The sequence below is a fragment of the Cornus florida genome, unplaced genomic scaffold (assembly GCF_030987335.1).
Source record: "Cornus florida cultivar Cherokee Brave unplaced genomic scaffold, ASM3098733v1 CherokeeBrave_3.0.0_Hap2_Chr03, whole genome shotgun sequence".
Classification (NCBI taxonomy): domain Eukaryota; kingdom Viridiplantae; phylum Streptophyta; class Magnoliopsida; order Cornales; family Cornaceae; genus Cornus; species Cornus florida.
The window spans coordinates 44006357-44022056 of NW_026775573.1; the positions used below are offsets into that span (position 1 = coordinate 44006357).

At 34.2% G+C, this 15700-nt stretch overlaps 2 protein-coding genes across 2 annotated transcripts; one reads left to right on the top strand and one right to left on the bottom strand.

Annotated features, from left to right (window-relative positions):
* Window positions 1-924: 924 nt before the first annotated feature.
* LOC132298777 (large ribosomal subunit protein uL3z-like) lies at window positions 925-5301 on the top strand. Its single transcript, XM_059795139.1, has 5 exons — window positions 925-1154; window positions 1527-1637; window positions 2238-2542; window positions 3832-4241; window positions 5043-5301. The coding sequence occupies exons 1-5, from the start codon at window positions 1070-1072 to the stop codon at window positions 5299-5301; spliced, it is 1170 nt and encodes a 389-aa protein (XP_059651122.1). The 5' UTR covers window positions 925-1069.
* Window positions 5302-9504: 4203 nt separating this feature from the next.
* LOC132300387 (uncharacterized) lies at window positions 9505-14916 on the bottom strand. Its single transcript, XM_059797422.1, has 2 exons — window positions 14037-14916; window positions 9505-9991 (listed from the first exon to the last, which is right to left on the bottom strand). The coding sequence occupies exons 1-2, from the start codon at window positions 14706-14708 to the stop codon at window positions 9905-9907; spliced, it is 759 nt and encodes a 252-aa protein (XP_059653405.1). The 5' UTR covers window positions 14709-14916; the 3' UTR covers window positions 9505-9904.
* Between the last annotated feature and the right edge of the window lie 784 nt (window positions 14917-15700).

Here is a 15700-nt window from a genome sequence, read left to right on the forward strand (position 1 = left end):
TTGATATTCCATTTGAACTTTAAAGACTTGGTTTTTGAATTTTAACTTAATTTGAAAATTTGAATTTATAACTCCTTTGTTCTCTCTCCCATTTGAACTTTGATTGGAGCATTGCACAAGACCACTTCTCCCACAATGCTTCGAATGTTCATTTTTAGCTTAATGATGAATATAACCAACTTTTCTACAATAAAAACTAAAAACCTAAAATTATACAAAAATACAGTTATTAAATGAAATAATTAAAATAAAATATTAGGCCCAGTCCAAGCTTAACAGTTCGGGCTGGATCAGAGGCCCACTTGATTTGGGCCCATGGGCCGCTGAAAGTTTTCCTTTCGTTTCGCCCAGGTTTGTTATCTTCGCACTCTCCTTTTAGTAGGGTTTTCATTTCGCACAGTGGCTTCATACGGAGGAAGACCCAAAGGTCTCTCTCTCACACACACACTAACATCATTGTGTTGTGTCTCTGCCTTTATAGCATATACATTCTACATGATCTGCATACTTTTTACTGTTTTTTTTTTTTTCATTGCAATTGACATTTGTACATTGTTGAACAAAACTACTAATGACGTATAATATTATGTTTCACTTAGATCATGTATACATCCAACCCATCATGTTTGTATATACATGTTGCTGTATACAGAACTTTGCTTCTGGCTTTTTCTGTATATTATTATGTACATGCTTCACTCACACACACAATTTGTGGTTGATGTGGAAAGGGCATTTCATTTCACAAATTGACCATTACGATACTCATATCTTTGATTGCTCTGGCTGTCCTTTTAAGAGAGAAGAGGTTATACCATTAGACTAATGACCCTCTATAAAAGGACCATTTTTTAAGTACCATTGGTTGGCTTTTCTGAAAGGACTTCCCATTTTGTGGGGAAAAAAAAATAGCAATCATTTTTTTTTCGCAATGGTTTTCTTCAATGTAGTCCCTTTGTATTTGGCTTTTGTGTTTTAGTTGGGTGAATTGCTAAAATATAATATCTGATCAATAACATTTCTTTAACAATTTATGTATTATTTTCTTTTAGAGTGAAGGAGGAGAAAGATGTCTCACAGGAAGTTTGAGCACCCAAGGCATGGCTCTCTCGGCTTTCTCCCAAGAAAGAGGGCAGCTCGACATAGGGGAAAGGGTATATATTATATCATTATTTTTTTGACGTATCCATGTCGTACCAGTGTCCTTTTTTCCTTTAGATTTGCCTTATTACCGTGTCTATATAATGTAATATTCGTGTCTTGTGTCAGTATCCATGCTTCCTAGCCTTTGCCGTATTTTATCCATTTATTTTTTGGATAGGGAAGTTCTGCAGTTGTTGTTGCAGATGGAAAATTTTGGTTTCCAATTCCCAGCATCATATATTTCAACATGTCCTGTACCTAGAATGCTTTTGAATGCCTATGCTGCCTATATTTGTGGAAGTATATTAATGTATGTATCGTCGTTAATTTCTCCCGGCATTCTGTAGCTTGTTAACAATGCTGCTCTTTCTAAATTTATGCAGTGAAGGCTTTTCCGAAGGATGATCCTACCAAGCCTTGCAAGCTAACTGCATTCTTAGGTTATAAGGCTGGAATGACCCACATTGTCAGAGACGTCGAAAAGCCTGGGTCAAGTAAGACAACTGATAAATTCTTGTGACTCCCTTAAATTGATGTTTTATATTAGGCTTAATTATCTTATGAAACTTATTTCCAATTCTGTTCATGTTTTTTTTTTTTTAAATTATTATAATTATAATTATAATTTTTATTATAAGGAAGATTTTGTAATTGTTTTTCTTTTGAGAATGATTTGTTCTAGAATGTGATTCTTTGATGCACATGAAATTTCTATGTATTTGTTACTTGTACTTTGAATATTAATTTGGCTATGTACTAGTATATTACTTGAGTCTGCTTAATTTTCTTTCTAATTGTTGATAGAATTATATTTTAGATGTTTTTGTTGTTACAGATGTGTTTTATTCCTCATTATATATATATATATATATATATATATATATATTATTCCCAAAATTCCTTTTTCCTCCATTCTTCATATGCCAATTTGATTGTCCAAGCTCTGTGTTGCTATGCTGTAATTTATAAAAATTTATACCATTATTTTGCCTCTTAGTTTAACATTTACTCTATATGTTGTTATATGTTGTTATTTTATATTGTGATGGGGTGAGAGTTGAAAAAAAAATCTCAATCTAACTGGTATATTGTAGAGATTCACAAGAAGGAGGCATGTGAGGCTGTTACTATTATTGAAACTCCTCCGATGGTGGTGGTTGGAGTGGTGGCATATGTGAAGACTCCGCGTGGCCTTCGTTCCCTTAACACAGTTTGGGCTCAGCATTTGAGTGAGGAGTTGAAGAGAAGATTCTACAAGAACTGGTGCATGTCCAAGAAGAAGGCTTTTACCAAATATTCAAAGAAATGTGACACCGAGGATGGGAAGAAAGATATCCAGGCACAGCTTGAGAAAATGAAAAAATATGGAACCATCATCCGTGTTTTGGCTCACACTCAGGTACTAAATGGCCTTTTATTGTATGTTAATACCAACCTTAGAATTGCTTCATAATGGTTTTGTTTTCCTTAAGTTCTCACATTTTTAATAGAAACTATGTGTTTCATTGCCATTCAGATTTTGATATCACATGGTTATTTTAAACCTAATTCATGTATTTGGGTGGATGGGCTTACTCTCAACTTGCAGAGGCTTTTTTTTCTTATTGATCATTGAAGAGGCTTTCTACTTCCTCATAGCATACATTTAGGAAGCGTTCAGCATTCCGCAGTTTAGGAGACTTTCAAGCTTCTTTCTTGTTGCATATGACGTAATAAGAAGAAGATAGTTAACATTTTGCAGGTGTTTGTTTGTGTGGAGTTCATGTTTGTTAATTTTTTTTTGCTAAACAATAATATTATCTTCTTATATGTTTAAGAAACATTTTAAAAAGATTTTTAAATATATTTCATAGGCGATCTGCAATAGTTGCAGAATAAAAAGTATACAGAATAAATCAATATGATCATATAGTATGTGGTATAAAAATGTACACACTCTATAGCTGCTTCCACAGAAAACTATACATTTTTATTCTCTCATGCTCTCACTCCAACTTTGGGTTGATTCCACTCTGTGCTCTGTGACATAAATCTAGTTTTTATCGAGTTCTTTTCACTCTTGACCGAGGGGCCTCAACTCCATTGATTCTAAATTCATTTAGATTTAGCTAGTTAAGAAGCATGGACATGGACACAACACGGCATGAACATGTTGGCTCAACAAATTTAAGTAGCAGGACACGGACACGTTGAGGACGCAGAATATATATAATTCATATTACCATCATTTTTGCTTTAATCCATATGAATGGGGTCAGGCACATGAATTACATGCATGAGGGAATCGAATATTGATGTCCTGAAATTTTATCCACCTTGCACACCATCAAATGTGCTGACTCTGTCGCGTCTCATGTAAATTCCAATTCCCAGCGATATATCGGTATCTGATTGGACTTGGCTAAGTTGTAACATGCAGGGACTCGGCCAATTTGCAAAACTATATTGTATGTTTAGGCAAGTTAGTGTGAACTAAGCACTTTCTATGGTTTTATATCATGCTTTTTTTTTCTTTTTTTTTTTAATTGCATCCAAGTGTTTGGTCAAGGTTTCAGAAATATGATGTCTTAACTTGGATCTACTATGAACGTTTTTATGGTATATATGAACTTGCAGATTACTTATTCTTAAAACCATGATGTGGTTTCAACTGGATGCACTACCTCGTGTTTTATGTATGTGATGCAGATAAGGAAGATGAAGGGCCTGAAACAAAAGAAGGCGCACCTGATGGAGATCCAAGTGAATGGCGGGACAATTGCTCAGAAGGTGGACTATGCATATAATTTCTTCGAAAAGCAGATCCCTGTGGATGCTGTTTTCCAGAAGGATGAGATGGTAGACATTATAGGCGTCACCAAGGGTAAAGGCAACGAAGGAGTTGTTACCCGTTGGGGAGTCACCCGTCTGCCCCGAAAGACCCACAGGGGGCTTCGAAAGGTGGCTTGTATTGGTTCATGGCACCCTGCTAGAGTTTCCTTCACAGTTGCCCGAGCTGGTCAAAATGGATACCACCACCGTACCGAGTTGAACAAGAAGGTCTACAGGCTCGGCAAGGCAGGTCAAGAGTCTCATACTGCCATTACTGAGTTTGACAGGTTTCTAACCCTTTTCCCCTCACCTATATATATATATATATTTTAAGGTATTGCTCAACATGTTAGTCCATTTTGTAGCTCTTGATTGCATATAGAATTCCTTTGGCTGTTTTTGGTCATGTTGTGTTGATGAACACTTCTTTGCTGTGTTGTTTCGGAGTATATATCTTGCAACCAGAAGGAAGGGAAATTGTATTATGAGCAATGATACATCCTCTGAATTCAGAAAATGCCGACTATGGAGTATCTGAGTTAGGGCAGGGCCCCACCACATAACGTCAGGGCGATGTCATGTGGCAGGGCGCATGCCCCCACTCACACATTACCCATTTGTCATCCTCCAAATTCGAAGAATGTGTCCTTTTTCATGTATAATTCGTTGGATACCCTATTTTAAAAGATGGAGTGATTTTATTCACGTCAAATTCATCTCGTATTATGCATTGAGGTGAAGTGGCATGTATAGTTGACCCTTTGTCTTGGAAAAGTATGGGAAGCATTCCTTAATTTTGTTGATAGTAGATTGTTTAGAAAATAAAAATAAAAATCAGTATTGCTTTTCCTTCCAAACTCGGCAGAGGGTCGGTTGTTTGGACTAAAGTAGATTCACGCATCAACAGTAGAGAACATATTTTTTTGTATTTGTCTTTGCACATGTAGATTCATTTTATCGTAGTGCAAAACATATGTATGACTAGCCTTTCAATGGACGAACTAGATCAAAACACGCGCTACATAATTTTCTGCAAAGAGAACACATTATATATTTTCTTTTGATTGCTTATGGTTTTAATGTATCAGGACGGAGAAGGACATTAATCCTATGGGTGGTTTCCCGCACTATGGAGTGGTGAAGGAAGATTTTCTGTTAATCAAGGGAGGCTGTGTCGGGCCTAAGAAGAGAGTTGTCACACTTCGTCAGTCTCTGCTCACCCAGACATCTCGTGTAGCGCTTGAAGAGATTAAACTCAAGTTCATCGACACCTCCTCCAAGTTTGGACACGGTCGCTTCCAGACCACACAGGAGAAGCAGAAGTTTTATGGCCGTGTGAAGGCTTGATTATGATTCTTCTAGACATCATCACCTTGGACTAGGTAATAAATTCGTTTCCCGACTTCTGCAGTTGAAGATTATCCATGGTGCTCTAGGAGGAACTGCAAGTTTAGGATATAAATAAATAAATAAAACAACTACAAGTCTTCTTTTTCTGTTTAGGGATTTAGAGCTGGTTCTGAATTGCTGTTCTGCAAGTCTCTTCTTGTTATGAATGATTTAATAATGAAATAGTTGTATTTTTTTGGATAATTAATAATGCAAACAGTTGCTCTGTGGAAGTTTTGTGTGTATTTGACTCTTCTTTTTCTTATTTATTTTATTTTTTATCACCTTCTTCTGTTGCATTGTATTTTGTTTCATGAGGGGAAATTGGTTTGCACGGTTCAAGTTATCCATAGAGAACCATTGATGGGGGGCGCATGCGCACACAGATGCTAGAAAGAACGGACACTTCACCTAGGGGGTGTGTGTTGTGTTCGTATCCGTGTTCCTTAGGTTACGTGTTGTTTAGTTATTTCTACGACAAGAAAAATGACAAGTTACACGGATCATCCTTGATGTGTTAGCCATAAGTATGAACAGTTTTTCTTGTTTTCCTGTAGTTATGTTTTCTTGAAGGGAAATTGGTTTGCACAGTTCAAGTTATCCATACAGAACCATTGATGGGGGGTGGGGGTGCGCGTGCGCGCGCACACATGCTAGAAAGAATGGACACTTCACCTAGGGGTGCGGGTTGTATTCGTATCAGTGTTTTCTAGATTACGTGGTGTTTATTTATTTCTACAAGAAGAAAAAGGACAAATTACAGTGACCATCCTTGATGTGTTAGCCATAATTATGAACCCTTTTTCTTGTTTTTGTATGGTTAAAAAAAACTCTCATTTACTGTGTGTTTTCTACTTGTGTAATGGATTCTATGTCACTGTTACGCTTTTGCCGTTAATGTCGACACTGAAATTTCAAAAAGACAATTTTGACACACGACACATTTGGCCTTGTATGCCTGACCAACCAGTTTTGGCATTTTGAATTTGTTTCTAAATCGAGTTTAACTGACTAACTAATCATAGACGGCAGTGGTACCGGGAGATAAGGGAGGTTGATCATGAAATTTCAAAATGTTTAATCCGAGGGTAATTAAGCCTAATCAAAAGGAAGGTTGGAGTAATTTAACCTTATTTTAATAGTGCTTCGAATTAGGGATTTACAATTTTTTTTGTGTGAACGTTTCAGAACATTTTACATGTTTTCAAATTATTGTCCTAAGATTATATTATGGTTTGGTTGATTTATTAAATCTGTTGTCCAGCAATATAAGTGGTTTTATTTCAGATTAAATGTTTATAGTCTAAGAGTTTAATACATAGATTTTAGCATTTTTGCAACATTTTATTGATTAGCACATTGTGAAAAAATTTGAACAACCTGAGTAAGCAGAAAATTTGGTGAAACCCGTATGATATGGGACGATTGAGGTGCCTTGGCGCAGGCTGAAAGATTAATACCATGGTTTTGGTGTGCGAATGGCTACTTAGTTCGTATGTAAGTCACAATAACCGGCGAAAACAAGAACTGGAGCTTGAAAGTAACAAAATTTAAGTCACATATAGTGGAATCCAGAGCAAGAGCTAGGGGTGGCAAAATTTGACACAACTTGCCAACACGACTCAAACACGACACGAGGTAAACAGATTTAGATCATAAATGGGTTGACACGATTAGCCTGTTTAATTAATAGTATCGTGTTAGGATTGAGAGGTTCAACACTTGTAACCTGTTTAGACCCATTTAACTAAGAGTTTCGTAATCGTATTAACATCACTCGTGTAACTGATTACCTGTTTAGACCTAATTACTATTATGAATAACTAGGTCATTTCAACGTAAGCCCTAACAATTAAAAATATACATTAGCTCTTTAATTAATGTATATTTTTTTTATAGTATTTATTATTTGATTGAGTATTATAAATAATCTAAATAATATAATGTTCAATTTTGGTAAATAGGTCATTAAAGAGGTTAACGCGTCTAATCTGTTTCATAAACAGGCCCGGTTAGTGTTTGATCTCTTCACTAGAATACCCTTAGGTTGACACGACACGATTATGACATGCGAATACGAATTATCATTCCTAGCAATACCGTATGCAGTGCGTGAGAGTGACACCCATTTAAAAGAATAATGTAACTTCCAACCCTAGTTATGTATATGCAAGGAAAATTCTATTTTATAATTTATAGTGTTAATTGCAAAACCCCCTCTAGAACTACACTGTTTTTGCATATACACCTACCTGGAAGAGTTGAAGACTTCTTCGTTTTTTGAGTAAAAATTACTGGAGTCGGGTATTATTAGATTAATTTTATGTGAATATGAAGAAAAGAAAAAAAGAAAAAGAAAAATGAGATGTAATCATGATATCAGCAATATTAATGACATCAACTATACTCACATAAATCAATTGAAATTGTCTGACTTTCAGATTTCAAATTATTATTATTATTTCAAATAACAATTAACCCTCTTTTATGATGGTTGAATAAGTTTGTTTCCATGTTCCATGTTTATAAGAGAACAAAGTGGATCTGAGAGGCCCTTACTTAGTGGGAAAGATAAGAATCTATTTTTATTTTTTTTAAAATAGCATATGATGGCACATTTTCAGCCACCATTCATGCTTTACACATAAGGTTGCAATTTCGGTCCAAAATAAACATGTGCAGAAAGCAATCAAAAGTTTTTATAAATTCTTCGCTTTTAATTTTAAATTGGCTTTGAAAATTTATATGCATCAAAAGAAAACAAAGGAATTTTTTTTTTAATAATATATAGTAGTAGCTCAGAACTATAGGGTTGGCGCTTTTATAGATCAAAAAATGATCCAATGTCATTTGATCAATAAAGAAGGGTATCATGAAGATTTTAGGTCAAAAGTTTAGCAATTTTTGGTCACTATTGTTATTATCGGCATACAGTAGGGGGGTGTCTGCATATTTTTAAGAAAGTATAAGGGATTTTTTTTGCAAAAATTATAGTTTAGGAGAATTTTTTAAGAAATCGTGAAAGTTGAGTTTTTTTTTTTTTTTTTTTTTTTTTTCAGCTTATCCTAATTTTTATTACATTTTCATATTTTATTATATTTATTTTTTCTTTATTGACAAATGGGTATAGAATATTTCAAATTATAGGAAAAACCATCAAGCCAAATTAATCAGCTTTTGTTGGTATAATGGCATAAGCTATCAAAGCAAAATAAACTACTTGTCACTTTATTCCACATTAGTTTAGGTTGATATCTTTACCGCTTACAAAAAAAATAAAAATTGCACGTTATTTCTAAAATAAAATTATCTCCCAAACTATTACAAGTTTGTAAATAAAACCAATTCTAACCGTAATTTGCTGTAAATGTGCATTTTAAATTACTAAATTTAGTTGCACAAAACTCCCTTGAAAAATAAGAAATTTGTATGTTGCCTCCTTGAATGGGAATATACTGTAAATTTTCTTTATAATTTATGGTGATATCATGCAATTAATCCAATGACAGAATGGGTTTTGTAAATATTAGAGTATTTCAAAGTGATTAAAAGTATATATATACACACACACACTTTTAATCAATTTATACACAACACTATCTCTGAATTAATCAACGAGAACTTCATAAAAGCAATTGAAAATGAAAACAGTCAATTACAATCGTGAATGCGAGCAGTAGTGATTGGTAAAAAAATAGTTATAATTAATACATTGCTCCTATTTTTTAGCGACATTAAAATCTAATTTTGTAATACGAAATTACTTCATTATTTTCTCCTTTTTTTTTCTTTTTCTTAATTGTCTTTAAATAGATTCATTCTTTCCTTTTTTCTTTTTTTCTTTCTTTTTTCCGTTGTTTTTTTTACTGTATATATTAAATATTATTTATTTATACTTGATGTGAATTTTTAAGACTATAAATTTTAATTGAAGTAAATTATAGAATTAATTTTTCTTTGAAATAAAATTGTGTCTTATAAAAGATAGAAGATTGAATAAAATTCAAGAAAGGGTAATTTTGTCTTACAAAAATATATTTTAATGTTCCGTAAAAATAAAAACAATATATTAATTATACCTATCTTTTTAGGCGTGACAATCGCATCCGCCCATGCAATTAGCCGTCTTTGTTGAAAATTGCCAATTTCCCCCAAACCATGTTCCACAAAAAATCTCATTATCCGAGCCACGTGTACATTGATCAAGAAGCCAATTAAACAAATCTATATTCCACATAAAATTCTCTCTCTCCATTTTTTTAGAGAGAGAAAGAGCTTAGCAAAGTGGGAAAATGAACCTACATGCTTAATAATACATCAGTCCAAACTTTACACCCAAAAAAACAACCACCAAAACAATGTGCACTAATCATCTCAGCAATCTAAATTTCCCCCAAATTAGAAACTCATTTCGCTTTGCTTTTGGCCTTTTTTGCATTTTTAACCACTCCGTCCTTGTGGGTGGTCCATGCTTTTTAAACACCCTCTTTCTCTCTCTATATTTTAGAGAGAGAAAATGTAGGAAACAGGGGTGAAAGGAGTGCTGCCCTTTCTTTATAGGTCAGACGCTTAACCCATCAAATCCACACTGCTTGTATGTCAGAGACTGCTTCTTTGGACTGATCACTATTGCGCAATCCACCGATACCTGCCCCAAATATATATATATATAGAGAGAGAGAGAGAGAGTAAATAAATAGAGTAAAAAAAAAACTCCGAACTGTTACGTTAAACAAATTGGTCGAGTTCAAGGCCCATTTAGTAAACGAGCAGATTCTTAACAATATTGGACCCATCTTAGGTAGACTCACATATATAGGCTCGTGTATGTTCGTGAATATAGATTTGTATAGAGCTCATAAACACGTTCATAAACATAAACTTATATAGATTCATGAACAGACTTGTGTAGAATTGCATAAGTTAATTAACTAGTCACGAGTTCAAATCGAACTTAAACGACTTCTTTTATTAAACAAGCTGAGTCCGAACTTTTCAAAATATAGATGAGTCTAACCTGAGCTTGAGCTCAGCTTTTCTAGCTCCTCACAATCCTAGGCCGAGCCTGAGCAAAATCAAGCTGCCTCGACTTGATTCATTTGCAGCCCTATACCCATAGTTATTAAAGGCCCAAGGCGCACCAAGGTGCTAGAGGTCCTTTGGAGCCTAGGGGCGAGCCGCACGGCGAGGCACGCGCCTAAATGAAATGAGGCGTATAATTGAAAATTTAAACTACCAGAATACCATTCATATCTCATAAGTCATATCAATATTCTAAAAATTAATATCAAATATAACAAAATAAATCCATCAACTATACAAACATCCAACAACCATAAAACAGAGCACAAATTTGTTTTCTTGAAAGACAAAGCAAAACATGTTTTTTGAATGGCAAAACAAAACACAAAAAGAAATAAATATGTTGACCAAAAAAAAAAAAAAAAAAAAAGAACTGACGTGGCTTCGTCATTCATCTCTGTAATTAGGGCTTTGTCTTCATCTCACATTCTCATTCTATCGTTGTTCAGTTAACACTTTACTCTTTGGTTTTTTTATTTTTTTATTCTTTTGAACAAAAGTTCCTTATATCGTATGATTGAGCTTTCTTTTTTGTTTATTAAGTTGTCAAAAGTACTTTTTTTGGCTTGAGAAATAGAACAATCGTAATTTTTTAAACAAATATCAGTGAAGCGAGTCTAGGCGCACCTCACAAACAGGACGAGACGCAATCGAAGCGCGCGCCTAGTAAACATCAGTGAGCTTGAGATAACAACAAGCGCTAAACCTGAGTTTCGAGCCTAGACGCACATTTTACAACACTGCCTATGCCTAACTTATAAATAGAAAACCAAGCATTAAGGGTATGCATATTCGCTAGGGCGATGGTGGCTAGCCAGACAATCTTTCATCAACCGCTCAGAAGGAAAAATAAAAAATAAAACCAACACTGTGATAGGATTGATTTAAAAAAATATTACATATAATTTTTATTTCCAAATGCTACCCCCAATATTGTTATCTTTCATTTCATCGTCTTAGACTTAGATGTAACTGCTTACCATCAGATGATTTTTTTTATTTTTATTTTTTTTCCCCCCCTTTGATTGAAGGATGATTTTCTTAATCAATAAGACGTTTATGACTACTAGCAAACCTAATGTCTTTTGTGTATGATGAAAGACAACGACAAAAAAAATCATCACCCTTTATTTCGATGAAAAATAATAATAAAAAAAAATCATCACCCTTTATTTATCACCTCTCACATATATTATATAGTAGTATAATTTACAGACATATATCTCACTAGGATTGAAAATGCAGTGGTGGTGCAGTGGCATGTTGTCCGGAATCTAAACGACAGGAAAAAGAAAATTCACGCGTCTCAGCGGCGACTGATTACACGCCCCAATAATGAGGAATTTACTGCTCGTGAAGTTTGTGGGGTCCACTTTGTCACGCAGAGTGAAAGCAAAGAAACATTCCCATCACTACCCTTAAATTAGGGATCAATTTTCCCACTTCCAAAAGCTTTTTGTGCCAAAAATTATTCTATAAATTCCTAATTTTTTAAAAAACCAAGTGGCAGAAAAATATTCTATTCTCTATTCTACATTTATTATTTTAAAGTTTAATTTAATATGTTAATTTTTGAAATAAATTATTAATATATTGACATCGACTATTTATTTCGAGAATCAATACATTAAATCTGAAAATAATAAATAGAGTCCATACTTCATTGTACGTTTTTTTTTTTTTTGGTACGCATTATTTCAAAATTCAACACATTATTTTAAAACTAAATTTAATGAATTAACTCTCAAAATAAGTTAGTTAATGTGTTCCTATAACCGATTTATTTTAAGAGTTACACATTAAATTAAATTAAAAATAATAATTTATATTTCAAGAGTCTTTGTTGTATGTTTCCTCGGATAAGTTATTTCGAAATTCAACACATTACTTTGAAACTCAATTTAATAAAATGATTCTCGAAATAAGTTATTAATGTGTTGTTGTCGCTATCTTATTTCGAGAATTAGCAAATTAAATCAAACCGAAAATAATGTATAAGTTATCGAACGTTCTAGAACACCCCACATATAAATCCTTCTCTCTATTTTCTAATATTCCGTCACCTCATAACTACTTTACATTTAATAGAATAAAACAATTTTGTATTAAATAATGATGTACAAGTCATTTAAGCTTGTATGTCATGTCACTCTAGTTACTTAAGTCGATTGACGCTTAAATCTTTTATATCAACCTTAATTTTTTATATCAATTTTTACGAAAAAGAAATAATAATAGTTCTTGCACCGAAAAGATTTCTTTAGATTATTGTCCAAAAAATATGTGGTATAACTATACCATAAACTATAATATTATTTATTCAAATATTATCTGAAAATATAATGTATATATATATAATTATTTTTATAAAATAATAATCTATATATATAATTTTTTATAATATATAGTTTAATATAACAAAATAAAAACTATAAAATAAATCAACATAATTTAAAGTCGAGGCTATAATTTGATTCTATATCTTTAAAACAGATTCGCTCCGCTATGGTGCCAACGGATTCAGTGGCGTCTATCTCCCATGATACAACGACTTATATTCCTTCGGTAGTACCACTGCAAACCAAAGGAATAGGCTAACTGGCTCGGTGTAATACTCCTTGACCCGAACCCAAACCCAAACCCAAACCCAAACCCAAACCCAAACCCAAACCCACGTACTAGAGAGAAAAGGAAGAAGAAGAAGCATACAAAGTTATTGTTAAGCTGGAATCAATGAAAGTACATCGTTTTTATAAAATTGTCATCACCTATTTTAAAATCTATTCTTAACTATATTATGAAGTAATGATAATAAATTTCAACAAATTTTATATAATTACTTTATGACATCATGATTAGGACAGCCTCCTGTGATATTTGTTGTTATGTAAATGGAATTAATACTTTTGGATAAGAATATTAATGAGATCATAATCATGATTCCACCACTTCAAATCATTAATCACTTCTGGGAAATTCTAACTTGTGAAAAATTATAACTTTTAAAAGTTGACACTTTTATTTTTTTATTTTTTGGGGAATGGAGGTAATATTATTTTTTAAATATTTTTATAAATTATTTTTTTATTAAATTCTTTTTAAATTAACACCCAAAAAAAAAAAAAAAAAAAAATTCATATCCAACAATTACGAAGGGACCCAAAAAAAAAACGTACAACTGCATTTCCCCACCTAAAAAAAGAAAAACATAGTCGGTAACACATTCGGCGCAAATTAGCACGCATCGGGCTAACGGCGCAAGTTAGTCAACCATAGGAGGAGACAGAATGTAGCGGCTGTCGAGCAGATTCTAGAACAGACCCAACCGGCAAACACCATCCCCATCCCCAATGTAGAGAGAGAGAGAATTTCAAGCCAAAATTCTAGAGAGAGAAAACTAGGAGATTTTTAGCTGATATGTGTTCAGACACTAAAATTTACCCATTTCTAAAGAGATAATTTAGAGAGAGTAAAGTAGTTCTACAGACACTCTAAAATTTACGCATTTCTAGAGAGAGAATTTGAGAGAGAGAGAGAGAGAGAGTGAGGAAAGTAATACTACTACTATGGAAAAGCAGGTAGCAGTAAAGTAAGGAGTATAGGATGCTAACCTGCACACCGGGCGAAGTGAACCCAAGTATCCGGATCTTAGCCCCAACATCACCCAAGACCCTGAGCTCAACCCGGTCATTCAAAGAAGCGTCCCTGATCAAATCCGTCGCGTCCGCCTGCAAAAGGTTGACCCGATCGACGGCCACCGTCGTCTCCACCTGCTTCACGCTGTGCGCCGCCTGGTAGAACCCCGGCACCGTGCCCCTCCCCAGCGGTATCCCCTGGTACATCACGCTGAACCTCGACTCGCCGTACTTGATCCCCACCTTGTTGTCGTTCGCCGCCGTGAAGAGCATGCGTATGTTCAGCGACACGGAGGCGGAGGTGGTGGCGCCGGCGCCGGATGTGGTGGGGGGATTGGGCGTGATGCCCATGTACTGGACACCCACTTGCTGGAGATCGAATTGGGGCTTCTTGGGCTTGACGGCGAGGACGATGATGAGGACGACGGCGAGGATGAGGAGGGCGATGAAGGAGAAGAGGAGGAAGAGACAGCAGCAGCAGCCTTTGAATGAGGCTTTGGAGGAGGAAGAACTAGATGGGTAGTAGTAGTGGTCGGAGTTTGGGCGGTGTGACGGCGGTGGTGGACCTGGTGGCGGCGGTGGGCGACTTGTGTGGTGGTGGTGGTGGTCACCGTTGGCGGTGGCGGTGGGGTTGGGTCTGGAGGTCATTTTCTTGATAGCTCCGGCTAAAGATGAGAGATTAATTGCTGCAAAGCTAAGGCCCCCACCGCTCTCTTTTTCTTTGTTATTTCTCTCTCTGTGTCTGATTTGTTTGGCTTTTGAAGAGAGAGAAAGAGAGGGGTTAGTGTGTGTGTGTGTGTGTGAGAGAGAGAGAGAGAGAGAGAAGGAATGTGGATACTTTGTTACCTTTGCTTGAAAAAAAAAAAAAAACAAACAGACAAACAGAAAGTGGGGTTTCATGTATGAATGGATGTGGAAAATTGTGGTAATGGTATGGTGTGGTATCAAAGTCACTGTTAAATTTTTGACTTTTCGTTATTCAAGATTGTTGTTTAAGGGCCAAGGCACTACTAACAGAAAATTTTGATTTTAAGTCACATCATTTTAGTTGTGATTTACTAAAAAGTTATGAAAAAGTTAATTTTGAATATGTTTGGTTAGATGAAAATTGCAACACAAATTTATATATATATATATAAATCACAAATCACAACTAAAATGATGTGACTTAAAATCAAAATTTTCTGTTAGTGGTGCCTTGGCCCTTATATATATATACACATACATATATATGTGGAAGTCAAATACAGAAAATATTTTTGAAGTATGTTTATAATGCATATCATACTCTTCATGTGTAAAAATATTCCCTTAAAATTTTAATTTGTCGCTTTGACAAATTTAAATCTTAAATTGATTAAATTATCCTTACTGAACCATTTTATAAAATATATAAAAATAAATAATTTTATAAAATGATTAACAAATTTAAACTCTAAGTTGACCAAATTACCACATTTTATAAAATATATAAAAATATATAATTTTATAAAATAACCAAAAATGGCACTATTGGAGGATCCCGGCAATAGATAAGCAATGATAAAAGTATAAAATAAAAGTAAAAATAAAAAACGAAAATAAAGTGCAAACTAAAGAAAACAAATCTGTTTCAAACTTCAAAAATCAGTGCACACTAA